Source organism: Zea mays, chromosome 7, assembly GCF_902167145.1.
Source record: "Zea mays cultivar B73 chromosome 7, Zm-B73-REFERENCE-NAM-5.0, whole genome shotgun sequence".
Classification (NCBI taxonomy): domain Eukaryota; kingdom Viridiplantae; phylum Streptophyta; class Magnoliopsida; order Poales; family Poaceae; genus Zea; species Zea mays.
This window is the reverse complement of record NC_050102.1, coordinates 181,477,233-181,497,889: the sequence shown is the minus strand read 5'-3', so window position 1 is coordinate 181,497,889 and position 20,657 is coordinate 181,477,233. Positions and strand designations below refer to the sequence as shown.

Below are 20,657 nucleotides of genomic sequence, written 5' to 3'. Positions count from 1 at the left end.
TAATCTTCTCTGCTTTTATTTACCTCTCTCTCCCCTCTCCCTCTCCATCCTCTCTCTCCATCCCCTCTCTCTCTCCTCTCTCTCCATCCTCTCTCTCCTCTCTCTCCTCTCTCTCTCCCTCTCCTCTCTCTCTATAAAGTCAATAGAAAGTCATGTAAAATTGTAAATGGTAGCCACGAAAATTGAATGAAGACAATTACATGCTTCGGTTTGTCGCTAACAATAATCAATTACATGACAAGTTCCTAACAATAATCAATTACATGACAAGTATATAATCTAGGAAGCTATTGTTCTGCCTTGTCCATCGTGGCGTACCCAGGGCAACGAATTGCGTGGGATGCTTCGCTCAACGTTCCTTATCTTGGTTGGATGGTCTATGAAAAGAGACATGTCGTTGAACTGGTTAAAATTCTCTAAATCAGATACACCATCAACTCCTATAGCTTGTTGTTTTCCAGGAAAAACTACATGCTTCGGTTTGTCGGTGCTTTTCTTCTCATTGTTAGAAATGATCTGTTCAGCATAGAAGACCTGTGCAGCACGATTAGCAAGGATCCATGGGTCATCTTTGTAACCTACCTTACTTAGATCAAGAACTCTGACCCCATAGTTGTCTACCGTGACATGTTTGTCTTCAACCCATTGACATCGGAAAACCGAGATCTGAAATGTACCATAGTCTAGTTCCCATATGTCCTCAATAAAGCCAAAATATGTTATAATCTCACCAGTTTCATCATCTATGGCCTCGCATCGAACACCACTGTTTTGTGACATGCTCTTTTTGTCCTTGGACTTGGTACAAAATGTGAATCCACTAATGTCATAGGTTTGCCATGTTGTGACCTGGCGTGATGGTCCAGATGCCAAGCCCTTGATGGTTTGTTCTTCTATTGTTTCTCCACGTGGAATGTCCTTCACCATTAGCCATGTGTTGAATCGCTGCTTATGTTGCTTCATTACCCAATCATCCGTATGCCCAGGATTTTGCTCGCGAAGCTCATTGATGTGTTGTTGGATAAATGGCTCCATTATCGTTAGCTGATGTAGGATGCTCTGATGTGCCTCAAGTACTATATCGTAATCCGGTGGGATGAAAGATTTCCGTCCCATCCTCCCGCTTCCATACAGTCTACCCTCGTGTCGTGACGGAGGCAGACCTATTGCAACCTGGTCTTTTAGGATACTATTGCAGAATGGACCTCCGGACTCAATGGCCTCTTCGGTACAGTACCCCTCTATCATGGATGCCTCAGGACGAGCACGGGTTGATACATAGCCATTCAGTATTGACATGAAACGCTCATACGTCCACATTTCATGCAAGTACATAGGACCCAATGCCTCTATTTGTGGCACCAAGTGCACCACAAGGTGCACCATAATATCAAAGAACGATGGAGGGAAACACATCTCAAACTGTGATATTGTCTCCACTGCGAATTCCTGAAGAGATGCCAACTCATCACGGCCAATTACCTTTTGTGAAATCCTGTTGAAAAAGTAGCACAACCGTGTGATTGCCATCTTTAAAAACAAAGGATTTATAGCCCTGATGGCAATAGGTAGGAATGTAGTCAGCATGACATGGCAATCATGTGAGTTGTAGTTGGTGATTGTCAGGTCTTTCATTGACACAATACTCCGTATGCTAGAGCAGAATCCGGATGGGACTTTCAAATTCTTAAGCCAAACACACATCGCATGTTTCTCATCTACATTGAGATTGTAGCTTGCTGCTGGGAGATGGTACTTCCCATTTTCTTGAAGAACGGGATGTAGTTCCTTTTTTATGCCTAAATCTACCAAGTCCATGCGTGAATTGAGCCCTTCTTTTGTTTTGCCCTTTATGTCTAGCAAGGTGCCCATTATGCTTTCAAACACGTTCTTCTGAACGTGCATACCATCGATCGCATGCCGCACATCTAACTCTTTCCAGTAAGGCAAGTACTCGAAGAAAATAGACTTCTTCTTGAATATAGCCCCCGAAGCTGGTTTGACATCCTTCCTTGTTTTTCCGTCTTTTGTCTTCTTCCCGAAAACAAACTTGATATTCCTGACTATTTCAAAAACTCTATGACCTCTATTGTTACCCGATGGAGCAGTAGAATGTAGTTCACCATTATTGTCGAAGTACTTATCCATCTTTCGCATGCGGTACCTGTGTCCTTCCAATAAAAAGCGTTTGTGCCTCATGTAAACTATCTTCCTAGATGCAGCAAGGGATACGTAAGCAGTTCCATCAATGCATACTGTGCAACCAACCTTTCCCTTAAACTGGCCTGATAATGTGAAGAGAGCAGGGTAATCGTTGATCGTAACAAAAAGAATTGCTCTCAGCGTGAATGAACCTTTACGATACTCATCCAACATTTGAACACCTGTTTCCCACAATATTTTCATATCCTCCATTAAGGGCTCCAAAAATACATCCATGTCAACTCCAGGTTGTGTAGGTCCAGAAATAAGGATGGTTAGCAAAATGTACTTCCGTTTCTGCATCAACCATGGAGGAAGGTTGTATATGGTGAGGATCACCGGCCATGTGCTATGCTTGCTGCTCCTCTCAGCAAATGGGTTCATTCCATCAATACTCAGTGCGAACCTAACATTTCTCGGTTCATCGGCAAAGTCTCGGTGGTTGTCATTGAAATCTTGCCACTGCTTCCCATCGGCTGGATGTCGAAGCTTCCCATCGTTTTTGTGCTCATCAGAAGCATGCCAGCTCATAAGTCTGGCATCCTCAGGATTAGCGAACAAACACCTCAATCGATCGACGACGGGGAGGTACCACATCACCAAAGCAGGAATCTTTTTGAGCGCATAATAGTCTACTTCTTTTTCTTTGCTCGTGGATTTTGAAGTATTTTTTGGGCTTTCTTTCGCTTCTTCCCTTTAGACACGGATGCAACACACTCTTCGTCCTCTCGATAGTCTTTATTCGTCTTGTACCTACTTGCACCGCACTTTGGGCAGCTCTCCAAGTCTTTATAATCATCACCTCGATAAAGGATACAGTGATTTCTACACGCGTGGATCTTCTCCACACCCATAGTGAGCGGACTGATTAGTTTCTTTGCATAGTACGTGTTAGCAGGCACATTGTTCTCCTTTGGAAGCATGTCTGCGATAATACTCAAGAACGCATCGAAGCCAGCATCAGACACACCATATTTAGCTTTTAACATCAACAGCTTTAGCACAGACCGGAGCGTCGTGAACTCTTTGGTACAACCCTTAGACTCGTCGTACAAAGGCTCTTCTGCTGCCTTCTTCAGGGACTCCATACCTTTCATTAAGAACATCGATTGATCTGTATGACGACGCAACATTGCCTCTAGCAACTCTGCATCTTCCTCATCCATAACACTTGGCAGAACATAAGGTCTATCATGTTCATTTCCTCGAGCGTAACCATGATCAGTAACATTTTGCACTACATGTTCGCTCTGTGGAAGAGGTTGGTGTGTCTCGTGAACGAACTGAAATCTGTCGTCGATGTTCTCAGGGTTTCCAGTCGTATAAGGCGAAGAGCTACCCTCTCCATGCTTTGTCCAAATTGTGTAATCCTTCATAAATCCTCGGCATACCAGATGAGATATGATTTGTTCTGTGTCATTAAATACAGCAGCATTTTTGCAGTCCATGCATGGACAATATATGTGTTTTGTCTTTGTTCTCCAAGCATGGTTCGTAGCGACATCAATAAACTTATGGACCTCGGATATGTATGATGGATCTAGCCTTGATAAGTTATACATCCAGGATGTCCTCTCCATCACCACCTGTTGGGAAGGATGAAGGGGTGAAACCCTATATCCAAAATGTGGCTAAATTTAAGGAAAATGAACAAAAATTGGCAAGAGGAACATAAAACTAAACTTTCCTAGCCATACTCTTCTCTTTAACACATGGTGAAGGCCTAGTTCCAAAATTGAGCAAAGATAAACAATAATTGGCAATTAAAACATAATTAAACCAACTTTCATATCAACTAATAAAAACAATCTTAATTATCAAACCTATCTTCTTCTCTCTCCACACAACACATGAACCATTCATTAAACAACTTAATATGTCATGGATAAACTGATTTGAGAACTAAACATGAAAAAGGAGAGAGGATAGACAAAATCTAACCATATTAAACAACTTTATTTGAGCGAATAGAGCAAAAATGTGGCTAAAACGTGGCTAAAATTGAGAGAGGATACACTCTCTCTCCAATGGTGAAACCCTAGATCCAAAATGTGGCTAAAATTGAGCAAAAATGAATAAAAATTGACATTAGCAACATAAACCAACCTTTCTTAGCAATCTTCTTCCAAAAAATGAAGATCAAAACCTCTCCCCATGTATTTTGTGAATTCTGGACCTCCAAAATCGCCTCCAATGGAAGTTGGCTGCGAGCATACAGTTCACTGTCGGGGGAAGAGGGGTATTTATAACAGACACTTCACTGGCGGTTGTCTTTAAAAACCGCCAGTGAAAATTGATTTCCACTGGCGGTTGTCTTTAAAAACCGCCAGTGAAAATAGGATGTTTCCACTGGCGGTTAAGTTAAGATAACCGCCAGTGGAAATCAATTTTCACTGGCGGTTTGTGTTACACAACCGCCAGTGGAAACATCCTATTTTCACTGGCGGTTGTGTTAAGATAACCGCCAGTGGAAATAGGTTTCCACTGGCGGTTTTTAAAGCCGGGCCCACCTGTTTCTTTCACTGGCGTTTGATAACGGAAACCGCCAGTGAAAAGTTCAACGTGCCGCAGGCTTTGAACTTATTTGTACTAGTGATTAACATAACATTATTATATGGAGATTGCTAATTGAAATCTTTTTCCCCTTATTTTGACTTAGGACTAACCTAGATGGCCTTTGCAATGGAAAAGATGTATAAGTAGAATGAAACTGAGTTAAATGAAACTCATCTCTGCAAATTTTTAATATATTGAGTCTTGAAAACTCAGAGACAAAACTGTCCACTAAAACTGACCTTAAGGTAAAAACATTTAGTCGCATAGGATACTGCACCAATTTCCATGTTTAAACATTTTAATTTTTTTGACATTCCCAGTGACATATTGATCTAAGAGCAAGTATATATAATGATGGGCTGCAAGATGGCTAAATGCTGACATAGAAGAGAGAGAAGAGAGAAAGTAGAAGCGGGTTATAAACTAACAGTTAGCTTATACACGGGAACCAAGAATTTATGTGAGAGAGACAAGTGGACGATGTAGTAATTGTAAAGAACTAACCATTATACATATCGGCTATAACGTAGGATGCAAAGATCTTTAGATCGTGTCCAACAATTCATCCATATGGTCACCCAAAACAATGTTTGCACTGTAGACTACACTGTTCGTAAAGTGGAGTTTAAATATGAATATGTATATGAGTAAGCTGCTCGAGATAGCCTTATAGCCAGCAATTAGCTATATTATTAACCTTGCTTTAAGCCATCAAGTGGAGAATCGACAAAGCCACACAAGAATGCATACCATCATCTCCTGCCTTGGGAATAAAATAGGTTGCAGGCGCAGATCATTATTTATGCTAGGTTTCGTCAGGAGGCAATAATAGGTTATGGTGGCATCTTATGCTAAATAGCTTGAGGGGATCAATTCTCATGTGGCGTGCAATCATGGTCGTTCAAAGCTTTGCCCTATTCTATGTGGCGATATTTGTCACCAAACAGGAGATCTTTGATGATGCCGTTCTCAGCTTGATCAGCACATGTACGAGCCCATATCTTTGTCGGGCGAAGCTAACCCCTCTTTCTCTATGGTTTATTCGCCTTTTTGTTGTCGATGGAAGATATATATGGTGCGAGTGTTGGATGTGTACCACTCCTAGCTGCTTTATCGCTGCGCCTTTGAATGTGGCATTGGAGTGCAAAGAACAATCTAAGTGGTCTCTCTTTTTAATTGAGATCTTTCGAGGTCTCGGCTTGGACGCAAGTTACTAGACATATTGCATGGTTTCTTGGTATGTGTTGTCGATAGTTGTCTATCGGCCACCATACGAAGAGGTCATGCAATCCGTATACAGTACACTCAACAATCACCCGCGGTCGATATGGTAGTAGAGGACTAAAATTTAAACTGGATTGAAATTCTATGAACATAATTGTCAAAAGACCCAGTGACAAGGATGAACTAAGCCACTAAGGTATTGCTAACACAACGGCAAAAAATTACAATAAAATCTAAAGCAATTCATATCTATAAAATAAAATAAGCGATGAATGTGGACAGAGACGGGCGGACAACCACATAGGCTGCAATACAGTGGAAACCAACGAGACCAGAGCTGGGCACTGGGCGGAACCAAGGTCAAGGGTGGAATGCGAAGCTAGACTGGATGAAGGTGTGTGCGCGAAGATGGGCGTTGGGCGGAGGCACGCTACACAAGTGGAGTTGGGCGTAGGAGAAGCTAGGGCGGATGGCGGAGCACAGAGCTGGGCGCATGGAGCTGGTCAGGCTACAGAGGCACGCGCGGAGCTGGGCGCATGGAGCGGAAGCGTGGAAGCTGAGCGGAGGTGGTCCTGGACTCCTAGTCGGCTACTCGGCTGGGAATGATATGATTAGGGATAGAGATTTTTTTTTACTAATAGTATTTTATTGGTTAAATTAAGGTATTGCTCAAACAATACTGAGCAACATTAGGTTCTCTGCTCCTGAAAAGACCCTTGGTGAAGATATCCATGTACTGCATTGAGGTGACACATGACGAACATGACATGAACATCATCATCAAAGGTAGGTCTTTCAACTAATTTTGTTCATGGAATTTCGATCCAATCTCATCAACATTCGTCCTACTACCGTATGGGAAGTTATACGCATTACATACGAATTGTAGGACCTCTCCGTACGTATTCTCGATAGGTAATTGTATCATACATGGTTTCTGTATTTGACTAAAATCTGGGTATCTAATCACTTGTCTCGTTTTACGGTTGTAAGTCCCTTTATATATGTCAGTTTATCCAATGTAAATATTCATTGTGTGATAAACCTTTACACTTCCACAGGTTAGTACCAAGATCCATCAAGCTATTATAACCCGGCTTTGCTATTTAGGTTTAGTTAGGCCAGCCTTGTAGCTAGGAATGGTAATAGGTTTTAGATTTTACACAAAAAAATTAAGGATCGAATCGGACTTTATTTTTATTTATTTTTGAACTAAAATTAATTAAAAGTCCTAACTACCCCTACTTGGTACTTGCAACTTCTCACACGTTGGGCAGACATCCAAGATCAGCACTATAGTGATGTCACGGAAATCGCCATCCCCCACGCCAAGTATATGAGAGTGATTCCTTGAAACGAATTGAGACACTAGGAGCTGGAAGAGACCAACTCCTTATGAACTTTCCTCCTGATTTGCTTCCTCCACAAAGTTTGTTCTGGATAATCGATTTCAACCATAAAATCACCTCTGGTAGAATTACTCATCCTTATCATGAATCAAACGGCTTAAAACACATAGTTCTACGAGAATTAGATGCCTAGCAAAGGCAGCATGTAGAGGCACAGAACCTTTGCTCCAGTGATATGATTGGGATGAACCCATAGTTAACCCAAGGAAAAAGGAATTGATTCTTCCATTTCGGTTCATGTTGTTTTGTTAAGATCACCGTTCGGAGCAGCTGGGGCAGTTGAACTGATGGACTGGTATGCGCTGCAACTGTCTCTTGATCAACCATTATCGTCTGTTCCTAGGGAGCGAAGCATCAGCATCAGGCAAAAATGCAAAATCACCTGATGCTCATAAGGAATCATGTTGTTAACAATAGTGCTAAGGCAGCTGTAAATGGGCACGAGCGGATAAAAAAAATAACACAAACCATGGACTCGGCATTGTAGTTCCATGCGAAATATTCCTCAAAATTAAACATAGATAAACCAAACCCTGCCCTGATTCATTTTTCATTCACATCCCGTTTGGATCATTGGAATTGAATTCCATTCTAATAATAGTAATTTAGGCATATATCAATTAAGCTAATTCGGTTTTATGCAAAATATATTTGTATATTATTATTAGCAAGATGTCGGAGATATTTATGTGCTACGTTTTTACTATAGGGGAGTGAGACGAATAGTGTCATGTAAGTTATAGATTAGAAACCAATTCTAGTAATGCATAAAATCATTTCCCACCCTCTACCCCATGAATTTGAGATAGGCTTATATATGAACTTTGGAAAGTGGTGGAATGTCAAATTCCAAACTAAATAAGTTACTTTATTGAGTGAATTCCAATTCCTCTAAAATGAAGGGATCCAAACGCCCCATCAGGGACAAAAACGTTATTTCATCCTTGCCTTAACACCGTTAAGTGCCAAAACCAACAGAAGAGATGAAGATAGTTTTCGGGCCAAATAGATAAGTTCAAAATAAAAAGGTCAAGAAAGTAAGCCAAACTTTTACCGTGGCCAAGAAAATAGTTCTCTCAAAATAAATTATGTCGTTCAAACAATGGATGATCAAACAACTTCTAACAAAAGGTGTGCTGCCTCTCTGGCCCACCCCCATTCGAGACAAGTATTTCCTTGCCAAATTAAAAGAAACTTACGCACTCTCTAGCTGATAATCAGCTTTAGGGGGTGTTTAAATGTATTAGAGTTAATAATTAGTTGGCTAAAAAATATTAGTGAAATTAGCTAGCCAATAAATAGCTAGTTAACTATTAACTAATTTGCTAAAAGTAGGTAGTGGCTAAATTATTAGCTAGAATGGTAGGATGTCTTCAGTTAATTTTAGCAGCTAAATATTAGTTTTATTAGTTCTAGTGCATTCAAACTCTCCCTTAAAACAAGTGCAATTATAATCATAATCATGGACTTAAAACAAGCGTAATTATAACCATAATCATGTACTTGTTGCCAAAAAAAAGCACCCAGTGCACCACCACCCAAAGGAAGGACAAACCTACACTCAAATCTTATCAGTAGGGGATGACTCGAACTTTACCGTAGATCAACAATTTAGGACCTACTGTAAGTACAAAAACACAAATGAAAGAATGACCCTCCCATAAATATGATTTACACTATGTCTAAAGATATTGTTGAAGTGTATAGATGGATAAACTAACTTCTTTCATTAGCTTAAACTTTTGGTTTGAATTGGTTAGTGCGTCCACTCTAGCATGGTATTGTTGGGGACTTGTTCTTAAATGCTATGAATTAAGAACAAAGCAACACAGAATGTTAAATATTAATGTCCTTCATCCTACGAAACATTATTTTCTTTAAGATATAATGATCTTCAGACAAATGTCACAAATGTCATGAAGAACATACCTTCGTGATTGCAGTATATGTTAATAAAAGAGAAAGCATATGAAATATAAGAGACAATATAAACAATCATATAACATTATTAATTTGTTCTCATTACATTATCATAGAGAGACAGAAACAATATTAAATTTTAAATGTACCTTTGGCTTGATAGAAGATAAAAATACAAGCGTGACGCACAATTGAATACAAGTAAGCGTGAACAGTACGAGGGTACTGTTCATCTATTTATAGGCACAGGACACACCCTGTGTGGATTTACATTTATGTCCTTTATAACTGATTACAATCATGACACACATTAACATAGGCTAATCGGTATTTTCATCTTTAAGTCGGTGTCACCCTTCGTCTCAAGGCGTGTCACTATGCCGAAGCTCCCTGGATGGTAGCTTCGGCTTTACTTCTGTGTTGATCTTCCAAAGGTGTTTTTTCTTACAGGACCTTCGGCGACGAAGCAGACCCCCAACAGGTATCAAAGTCAGAGATCTCGAGTTTGAATCCTGACAGAGGATTTATTTGTGTCTTCATCCATTTATTTTCACGTTTATGCCTTTCTTTCTAGCTGCGTTTGCGCATTTCTCTCTGACTGTGTGAGTGGGGGTGTTAAAGTGTATAAGTAGATAACCTATCTTCTTCCATCAGTTTAAACTTTTGGTTAAACCGGTTAGTGCATTCACTCTAACATATATAAGACATATTTTGTTTAGTTAGGACTAACTCTTGATATTTTTCCTCCATTTCACACAATGTCTCCATACCATACCATGCACACGTACTAGTTTTAAGAAAAAAGATCGATGTACTAAGGATATACTAAGACCTGTTTGGGTCTTTGGGAGTAACCGTAAGGTTGTCTTCAGTGGACAGAGTGAAGTTTGAAACAGATGATAAAATAAAAGATAGGATAAGAGATCTGTTGGAGATAGTCTAATAGAGAGGATTGAGGGAGCCAAAATCATTTACTATTCAATTTTGAATAGTAAGGGGTTTTGGCGCCTTCAATCCACTCCATTACCCTTGTCCCAAACGAGCCCTAAATGGTAATAATGCAACAACGTGTCTTCTGTTGGGACATTTAATTAGGGGTAAGAAGCAAAAATTAATAATGTAATATCTACACCGTTCGCAATCCTCAATAGAAAAACTGAGTGTAGCATCTGGTTGGGTTCATTAGTGGAAGAACCAGTCCACATAGGTTTCAGTCCTTGACTCTGCACATGTGGAGTCTTTTCAAATGTGCTCATAATGATATTGTGTGTACGTGTGTGTGTTCAGGGCATGTACAGTGGAGAGACACCAAAACGGTTCTCCAAGTACAGGAGACAACTAAGAGACTCTATTGTACAATGGAGTGTCTATAAACGTAGTCTATTAATAAATACAGAATTAAATGTATTTGTATAGCATCAGATCGATAGAACAGACGACAAATTCGTACAGTGGGAAGTGAGGCGTCTGTTGCTACTTGGTTTACGAGCCAGAGGCGTCTCTTCACGGAGAGACGGCTCTAAGATTTTTTTGCAAATAAGCCCTTTAAACACATTAAGAGACTCCACATTAAACACCACTGTACTGTACATGCCCTCATAGACTAAAGATAAATAGAATGATTCACCTGTATGCTGTTGATGTTGGGTGCACTGAAAATAGCGACGTAATGGCGAAGAAAAGAACTAACCCCAAGGGAAAATAGAGCTCTGAATAAAGAAAAATATAACCTTATATGGTCCAGTTGTTGCTTTGACACAGGTTACAATTGCCCTAGTTAACCGCAAGCGAAAACATTATGCAATCCTCTGGAGCACGGCCTCAACACTACCACAGCCATCATCTACACCGGGGCCAGTCCAGTATCCAGAAATAACAATAGGCGCACCTGGGACCGCATCCACGCTACGTGTCATGGGCAGAGCACTCTGAGCAGTGGGAGCGTCTGCGGGTCTGCTAGCAGCAGCAACTCCTTCAGAAGATCCTGAACTTGAGCGATCAGCAAGGTTCCATGACTCCCTCTGCGACTTGGCAGCTGCAAGCACAAGTTCATTTTAAGAGATGCTGATGTGAGCTCCAAGGTTTGAGTTAGAACAACCACCCTGACACTGATGTTTCTAGCTTGTGATGACTGGAGAATGAACTGCCTTACCGTTCAAAGGTAGCTTCCAACGTTGGAATTGGTTTAGCTGCTCATCAGAGGCAGAAGTTGAGAATTCAGACATAGGAAATAACAGTACGGTAGCCTTTGAAAATAACAGGAACATGATTCAGTGTTCTATTACAGGAGATGCTGATAACATGCTGCGAGTGGCATATGCACAACCGTACAAGGAAACAAGATGCGATGAACACAGAAACGAAAGGAAACTTTTGGTTATATATGTATTGCAAGATATGCTGATAAGGAGCTACGGCATACACGGAACAGTACAAGCAAACGCAATGAGAGTAACACACAAACCAAAAGGATTGTTCGGTTCCATATGCAGAGCAGTACAAGGGAACACAGTTACGAGGAGCACAAATAAAAAGGATTGTTCGCAACTAGGACAAGGACATGGTTTATCATTGTGAATTTGCAATGGGCAAATAGGAACAGCTAGGATATAAGTAGTCACAAGCTGCAACTGGCATTTGAGTGATTTTAGGTGTTCCAAAGTTCCAACCAATGGATCCTACACAATGCCAATTCATTAGCAAGATGAAAAATGCATCCATCATCCTTTTTGGACGGCCGAAATCCATGAATTCACTCCAACGACAACAAAAATTTGACCTATGTACCGCATTGGTTAAAAGCATATCCTGAATCACGCAGGTTATCCAAATCATTTGAGCCCCAGTTTGATAGTGGCTCAAACTTTCCGAAGTTCAACAAGGCGATGCCACAATTCCACGCCATCCACTCTAACTCTTGAGTAGAAGAACCGAATCACAATCGCAGCAGCTCTTACCAGACACCACCTACAACCTGTTCGACGAATTGCCCAACCACGAAACAGGTAAATGTATATAGAAGCCAGTACCTCCTTGGTGAAGCTCTGACGAACCGGGGAAAGGAAGCACGGCCACAGGGCGGCGACCGTGGCGGCCCCTGCAGGGACAGGATGAAGCCACCCACACGCCATGGGCGAGGTCACCAATAGACGGAGCGGCCGGCAGGAGGAGGAAGCGGCCCGTGGAATTATTAGGAGTAGAGCTCTCCCTCCGTGTCGTTTGAGTTGGGAGGAGTTGGTCGTGGAGTCCAGTAGTCCACTGTCCAGCCACCAATAGGGCGCCTCGTCTCTAGATGCCACTGCGGCGGCTGCCTCTGCCTCTGCCTTGCCCCGCGCGCGCGACGGCCAAAGGCAAACCACACCCACTCTCCACCGCCCACCACCCGTTCGCCGAAACTCCCCACCCGCCGCCCGCAGGCGCCGCCACGCCCCTCGCCGCCCTCCGCGGCCGCCTGCAGGCGGGCCTCCCCGTCTCCCCCACCGCCTTCTCCGCGGCGGTCGCGCGCTCCGGCCCGGACGCTCTGCCCGCGCTCCATGCCCTTGCGGTCATCTCCGGCCTCGCCGCCTTCGCGCCCGTCACCAACTCCCTCGCCGCGCGCTACGCCAAGGGCAACTCCTTCGCCGCGGCCGCCAGGGTGTTCGCCGCCGCGCCGAGCCGGGACACGAGTTCCTACAACACCATCCTCTCCGCGACCCCCGACCCTGACGATGCGCTCGCGTTCGCCGCGCGGATGCTTCGGGCCGGAGACGTGCGGCCCGACGCCATCACGTTCACCGTCACGCTCTCGCTCGCCGCCGGCCGCGGGGAGGGTCGCCTCGTGCGGCAGCTGCACGCGCTGGTGTCGCGCGCGGGGATCGCCGCCGACGTGTTCGTCGGCAACGCGCTCGTCACGGCCTACGCCCGGGGCGCGTCGCTGGATGCGGCCCGCAAGGTGTTCGAGGAGATGCCGGCGCGGGACCTCGTCTCCTGGAACGCGCTGGTCTGCGGCCTCGCGCAGGACGGCGAGTGTCCGGCGGAGGTCATCCGGGTGTTCCTTCGGATGCTCAAGCACGGCGGCGTGCGGCCCGATCGGATATCGGTCTGCAGCGTGATCTCAGCGTGTGGCGGCGAGGGGAAGCTCGAGCTTGGCCGCCAAATCCACGGCTTCGCGGTGAAGCTGGGCATCGAGGGGCACGTCTCCATCGCCAACGTGCTTGTCGCGATGTACTACAAGTGCGGCACTCCCGGCTGCGCCCGGAGGCTCTTCGAGTTCATGGGCGAGCGCGACGTCGTCTCATGGACCACGGTAATGTCCATGGACAGGGAGGACGCCGTCTCGCTGTTCAACGGCATGATGCGAGATGGGGTGGCGCCGAACGAGGTCACCTTTGTGGCCATTCTGTCGGCTATGCCAGGACACTGCCCGGCAAGGGAAGGGCAGATGGTCCACGCGGTGTGCATCAAGACCGGCCTGTCTGATAAGCCGGCGGCAGCGAACAGCTTCATCACCATGTACGCCAAGCTGCGGCGCATGGATGATGCCAAGATGATCTTTGGTCTTATGCCTCACCCGGAGGTCATCGCTTGGAACGCTCTGATCTCCGGCTATGCCCAGAACGAGATGTGCCAGGACGCGCTTGAGGCCTTCTTGTCAATGGTGAAGATCACGAAGCCCAGCGAGACGACGTTCGCGAGCATCCTCAGCGCGGTGACTGCGGTCGAGACCGTGTCCATGGCTTACGGACAGATGTACCACTGCCAGACGCTGAAGCTGGGGCTCGGCGCCAGCGAGTACGTCTCCGGTGCTCTCATCGACCTGTATGCCAAGCGAGGCAGCTTGGAGGAGTCCTGGAAGGCGTTCGGCGAGACCGTCCACCGGAGTCTAATTGCCTGGACGGCGATCATCTCGGCGAACTCAAAGCACGGCAACTACGATGGTGTCGTGAGCCTCTTCAACGACATGGCGCGCTCCGGTGTGACTCCTGACGGCGTGGTTCTGCTCTCTGTCCTCACCGCCTGCCGGTACAGCGGGTTTGCCAGCTTGGGCCGTGAGATCTTCGAGTCGATGGCCACCAAGCACGGCGCCGAGCTGTGGCCTGAGCACTACGCGTGCGTCGTCGACATGCTAGGCCGAGCGGGGAGGCTGGAGGAGGCTGAGGAGCTCATGCTGCAGATGCCTTCCGGGCCGAGTGTCTCGGCTATGCAGAGCCTGCTGGGCGCCTGCAGGATCCACGGCAACACGGACGTCGGCGAGAGGGTCGCCGGCGTCCTGTTGGAGACAGAGCCCACGGAATCCGGCGCGTACGTGCTGCTGTCCAACATCTACGCCGAGAAGGGTGACTGGGGCGCGGTGGCGAGGGTGCGGCGGAAGATGCGGGGGATGGGCGTCAAGAAGGAGGTCGGGTTCAGCTGGGTGGACGCGGGCGGCGCCAACGATTCCCTGCACCTGCACAAGTTCTCGTCGGACGACACGACGCACCCGCAGAGGGAAGAGATATACCGAGTGGCCGAGGGGCTAGGCTGGGAGATGAAGTTTTTCAAGAACTGTCTTCAGGTCGAGATGGAATTTCTCGATTGATGTCTCGATCAAATTAGTCTGGAAAGTGCAACGTCAGGCAGGTAAGCACAGAAGAAAAGGCACCGTTTGTATCATCGCAAAGCGAAATGGGAGTTAAAAAATTCCATTCAGACAGCTATGAGAATTTCATGCAGTTGCGACCTAGTGAAATCCTAGCTCGAATTTTGCATCAGAATGATTTACATCCGCGGGCACAACATTAAGATGATTACATGGTGCACATTCGGAGAGCAGTTAGCGTCACTTAAGATACCACATGGCAAAATGGGTCGGGACATGGTGTCCATACCAAAAGACCAAGGTGGTCTCGGAATTATTGACACCATGCTTATGAATAAATGTTTGTTGGTCAAATGAATTTGGAAGATAAATCAAGGGTCTGAATACATGTGGTACAAAATTCTTAAAGCCAAGTATATGTCCGAAAATAACTTCTTCCTCTCCAAAAACAAAACAAAGAGGGTCCCGGTTCTGGAAAGGACTACACAATGTGAAGCATCTTTTCCAGTGGGGAGCGGTGAACAAAGTAAGGGGGTGTTTGGTTTATAGGGACTAAACTTTAGTCCCTTCACTTAATTCCATTTTAGTTCATAAATTGTTAAATAGGGAAACTAAAATAGAGTTTTAGTTTCTATATTTAGTAATTTAGGGACTAAAATGGAATAAAATAGAGAGACTAAAAATTAGTCCCTAGAAACCAAACACCCCCTAAATAATGGGGAGGGCACCTTTTTTGGAAGGACACGTGGCTAGGAGAGGTCCCAATAAGAACTAAATGTTAGCTATCTGTGTACATGGGCCTAGCCCACAGCCCACTAGAGGTATATATCTGTTAGGGTTAGGGTTTACTGTAGCGACGACTGTTCATTCGCTCTCCAATATGGTATCAGAGGTCTAGGTCCAGCCGCCGCCGCCACCCCACCCCTCCAGCCGCCGTCGCCGCCTCTCCATGGCCGGTCGGCCGCCGCCCCCTCCCTTCTCCGGCGACCCCTTCCCTCCCCTTCCCCTTCCTCTCTCCTACAGGGCGGCCCTCGCCGCGCCCCTGGCGGGCTTCGCCGCCCCCGCGGCGGTCCTCTCCCCTGCGGCCGGCGCTCCTGCAGGACTCGCCACCCCCGCGGCGGCCCCCTCCCCCGCGGCTGGCACGCCACCGGGCCTCCCGGTCACCGCGGCGGCCCTCTCCCTCTCCCCTGCGGCCGGCACACCCTTCGCGGCGGCCCTCTCCCATGCGTCCGGCGCGCCGCCGAGACTCGCAGCGCCCGTCGCGGCCTTTCCCTCTGCGGCCAGCGCGCCCTCGGCCCTCACTGCGCCCCCTGCGGCCCCTTTCCCCGCTGTCCCCGGCTCTGCACTCCCACTGTCGAGCCACCTCCGCCCATGCCGACCCAAACTGCAACCCTCGCGGCAGCCCCTGGCCACGACGGGTCCCCGCCGGCTCCTGCACTCTCCCTACCGGATGCCGCCCTCCTTCGCTCCCAACTGCTGGCGCTCGATTTTCCTCATGTCACCACGACTGGCGGGGGCCCCGTTCGTGGCTGCCCCCTGCCGACCACTGTCTACAGTCAGCCGTCCGCCATCATCTCCTCCCTGCGCACTCCTTCGGAAGACGCTGCTGCCATTCTCGCCGCCACCCGGGCGGTCGTTACGGCTGCTCGCCAGCGGGCCCAGGACGCCGCCCGTGCTCTCGAGCAGGAGCAGGCGGTTGTCGACGCCATTGAGCGCCAGTACGCCGAGACCTACCACTGTCTCGCTGGCAAGGGCGTGCCGGATGGCTCCCCCACATCCGCTCGCCACAGCGTCGACACCTTCGAGCCCGCGCCCGCGCCCGCCCCGGCCTCAACCCTTCGCGCCTCTCTTCATGCTCAGGCGGTGGCCCTCACCAGCATCCGGGCCACCGTCACCGACGTCCTTGCGCCGGCCTCCACTCAGTACCCCCGGTGGCGCGATCAGGTCTTGCAGACCCTTCGCCGTTACGCCCTCGCCGACCACGTCCTCTCAGCGGTCCCTGACCCGTCAGAGGATTGGCTTCTGATGGACGAGGTGGTGCTCTCCTGGATTCATGGCACCCTCACGGCCAAACTTCAGGACATCGTTCGCGTTCCGGACGCCACTGCTCACTGGGTCTGGGGTGCTCTTGAGGCCCAGTTCCTCGGCCACCGCCAGACTCGAATTCTGTACCTCGAGACTGCCTTCCATCAGCTTACTCAGGGCGATCTCTCTGTGGACGAGTACTGCCGTCAGATGAAGACGATGGCGGACACTCTTCGCACCATCGGGTCCCCCATCACCGACGAGTGCCTCGTGCTCAACCTCCTCCGCAGTTTGAGCCCTCGCTTCGATCGTGTGACGCCCATCCTCACCCGCCTGAAGCCTTTTCCCACCTTTGCTGAGGCCAAGGACGATCTACTTCTCGAGGAGCTTCGCCTCTCCGCCACTGCGACGGTCGCTCCCGCCACGGCGCTCTACAGCGCTCCTCGGGCTCCCCCCTCTGCCTCCAGGGGGATCCTCTTCGCCGCACTCCGGCCTCCCGCCGTCTGGATCCCTTCGGCAGCCTCCTGGCTCCGGGGGGGTCGCAGTCGTGGTCGTGGCCGTGGTCGCAAGAGTGGCCGCGGCAGCCGGGGCCATTCCCCGGGTGGCTCCCAGTGGCCATCCTTCTACAACCCGTGGACTAGCACCATTCAGATGTGGCCCGGGCCGTCCGCGGGCACCTCGGCCCCTCGCCCCGTCGCCCCTCAGCAGGTTTTCCTTGCCACTCCTCCTCCGGCGGCGCCCTCGGCACCTCCCCAGCCTCAGCAGGGGCTCCTTCCCCTCCCAGGGCCTCCGGCTCCACCCGTGTGGGGACCCTGGACCAATGGGTGGGACACGCAGTCTCTCGCCAACTCCTTCTCCACAATGACGCTGGCCCCACCCACCTCCATATCTGACTGGGTGGCTGACTCCGGTGCCTCCTACCACACCACCCCGGACGCAGGTACTCTGTCTTCCACCTATCCCCCCCACCCCTCCCTTCCGTCCTCTATCGTGGTTGGAAACGGCTCTGCCCTTCCCGTCACCTCTGTTGGTGACGCGGTCCTTCCCGGTCCTTTTCGTTTATCCAACGTTCTTGTTGCTCCCCACATCATTCAAAATCTTCTTTCCGTCCGTCAGTTTACTACTGACAACTCTTGTTCCATGGAGTTTGACCCGTTTGGTCTTTCTGTGAAGGACCTTGCCACCAGGACCCTTCTCGCTCGGTGTGACAACCTCGGGCCGCTCTACACACTTCGCCTGCCTGCTTCCCCGCCATCGACCTCTGCGCCGCCTGTTCTTGCAGTCGCCGCCTCTTCTGTGACTTGGCACCGTCGTCTCGGTCACCCCGGTCGTGATGTGATGTCCAAGCTCTCTAGCAACACCTCCGTTTCTGGTTGTAGGGGATCTTTTGAGGACCTCTGTCATGCTTGTCAGTTAGGTCGCCATGTTAGGCTCCCATTCCCCATCTCCTCTTCTAGAGCAGCAGGCATTTTTTATCTGATACACTGTGATGTATGGACATCCCCTGTAATCAGCATTTCTGGCTATAAGTATTATTTACTTATTCTTGATGACTTCTCGCATTATCTGTGGACTTTTCCTCTTCGTCAGAAGTCCGACACCTTTCCCACCCTGTCTCACTTCTTCGCTTGGGTCTCCACTCAATTCAGCCGCACCATCCGGAGCATCCAGTGTGACAACAGGCGTGAGTTCTACAACAATGTGTCCCGTGACTTCTTCCTCTCTCGTGGCGTCCACCTCCGCATGTCCTGCCCCTACACGTCACCTCAGAACGGCCGAGCTGAGCGGATGATTCGCACGACGAACGATGTAGTGCGCTCTCTCCTTTTCCAGGCTTCCCTTCCTGTTTCTTACTGGGCTGAGGCCCTCGGCACTGCCACCTATCTCCTCAACCGTCTCCCCACCAAGGCGGTTGCCCACCCCACCCCTTACTTCGCTCTCTTCGGTGTCCATCCCTCCTACGACCATCTTCGAGTCTTCGGGTGCGCTTGCTACCCCAATCTCGCTTCTACTACTCCTCATAAGCTCGCCCCTTGCTCCACTCGTTGTGTCTTCCTCGGCTACTCTCCCGATCATAAGGGGTATCGGTGTCTTGACCTCGCCTCTCACAGAGTCCTCATCTCTCGTCACGTTGTTTTCGACGAGTCGGACTTCCCCTTTTCCTCCGCCCCCACTGCCTCCCATACCGACCTTGACGTTCTCCTCGACCTCGACCCTGTCTCTCCCACTATCGTGCCTCCCTTCCCCGCTGGTTCGCCCACTTCACCGTCTCGCGTGGCCCTACCTGCGCCGCCCCCCGCCGCACTGCCACGTGCGGCCCCGACGCCCTCTACGCCGCCCTCCTCCGCACAGCTACGTGCGGCCTCGCCGTTCCCGGAGTCGCCTCGCGCGACCCTGCCTGCGTCGCCCCCTCCCGCACAGCCACGTGCGGCCTCGCCGTCCCCTGCGACCCTGTCTGCCCCGCCCTCCCCCGCACAGCCACGTGCGGCCTCGACGTCCCCTTCGTCTTCCGCACAGCCCAGTGCGACACCGGTGCCTGCTCCGCCGTCTCGCTACACCGAGCCCATCCATACATACCAGCGTCGTGGTCGACGCGGCACCCCGGCTCGTTCCCGCGCCGAGGTCACGCCCTACCACCCCGTTGTCGTCCACCGTGATCCTCGCCACATCCACCCGGTGGTCACCCGCCGCGCGGCCGGTGTCCTTCGGCCGCCTGATCGCCTGATTCTCTCTGCCACCTCCTCTTCAGCTCTTCCACCTGTACCCACGACTGTCCGTGGTGCGCTTGCCGACCCACAGTGGCGGCGCGCCATGGAAGTGGAGTACGAGGCCCTTCAGGCAACCACACCTGGGACCTGGTGCCTGCTCCCCCTGGTGCCAATGTGGTCACCGGGAAGTGGATCTTCAAGCTGAAGTTGCGCGCCGACGGGTCCCTGGAGCGGTACAAGGCCCGCTATGTGCTCTGGGGCTTCACCCAGCGCCCTGGGGTCGACTTCGACGAGACCTTCAGTCCGGTGGTCAAGCCTGCCACCATCCGGACTGTTTTGACCTTGGCGCTGGCCCGGGACTGGCCGGTCCACCAACTCGACGTCACGAACGCCTTCCTCCATGGCACCCTGACGGAGACGGTCTACTGCACCCAGCCGGTTGGGTTTGTTGACCCTACTCAACCCGACATGGTCTGCAAGCTCAACAAGTCCCTCTACGGCCTCAAGCAGGCACCCCGGGCTTGGTACAGTTGCTTCGCCACCTTCCTGTGTTCGTAGGGTTTCTTCGAGGCCAAGTCGGACACGTCCCTGTTCGTCCTTCGTCATGATTCGGATACCGCGTACCTCCTCCTCTATGTCGACGACATCGTCCTCACCGCCTCCTCCCCCGAGCTTCTGCGTCGCATCATCTCCTATCTCCAGCGGAAGTTTGCGATGAAGGACCTCAGGACACTCCACCACTTCCTGGGGATCACCGTCGAGCGCTGTTCCCCGGGCATGTTCCTCCACCAGCGGCAGTACACCGTCGACGTCCTCGACCGCGCTGGCATGGCTGAATGCAAGCCCTGCGCGACTCCAGTGGACACACAGGGCAAACTCTCCGCCATCGGCCCCCCGGTTGCCGATCCCACCGGCTACCGGAGTCTTGCCGGGGCCCTTCAGTACCTCTTCTTCACCAGGCCCGACATCGCCTACGTCGTCCAACAGGTGTGCCTTCACATGCACGACCCTCGAGAGCCGCATCTCACCGCACTGAAGCGGATTCTGCGGTACTTG

The 20,657-nt window shown here is 49.5% G+C and overlaps 1 protein-coding gene across 2 annotated transcripts; it reads right to left on the bottom strand.

Moving 5' to 3' along the window:
* Nucleotides 1-10,997: 10,997 nt before the first annotated feature.
* Nucleotides 10,998-12,736, bottom strand: LOC103633545 (uncharacterized). Of its 2 annotated transcripts, none has more exons than XM_008655227.3 (3): nucleotides 12,341-12,736; nucleotides 11,464-11,500; nucleotides 10,998-11,346 (listed from the first exon to the last, which is right to left on the bottom strand). In XM_008655227.3, exons 1-3 carry the CDS (start codon nucleotides 12,440-12,442, stop codon nucleotides 11,108-11,110), a joined length of 378 nt encoding a protein of 125 aa, XP_008653449.1. In that variant the 5' UTR covers nucleotides 12,443-12,736; the 3' UTR covers nucleotides 10,998-11,107. The 2 variants fall into 2 exon arrangements, with proteins under 2 accessions (XP_008653449.1, XP_020396897.1); XM_020541308.2 differs by having other exon boundaries at nucleotides 11,014-11,346; nucleotides 11,464-11,557; nucleotides 12,341-12,556.
* Nucleotides 12,737-20,657: the final 7,921 nt, after the last annotated feature.

Bases quoted from the DNA above. Each gene is read 5' to 3' on its own strand.
- LOC103633545 (XM_020541308.2), bottom strand. From the start codon at position 12,442: ATGGCGTGTGGGTGGCTTCATCCTGTCCCTGCAGGGGCCGCCACGGTC. The intron at 11,558-12,340 runs GTACTGGCTTCT...TTATTTTCAAAG, and splicing joins GTCAGAGCTTCACCAAGGAG to GCTACCGTACTGTTATTTCC. The intron at 11,347-11,463 runs GTAAGGCAGTTC...TTGTGCTTGCAG, and splicing joins TTGGAAGCTACCTTTGAACG to CTGCCAAGTCGCAGAGGGAG.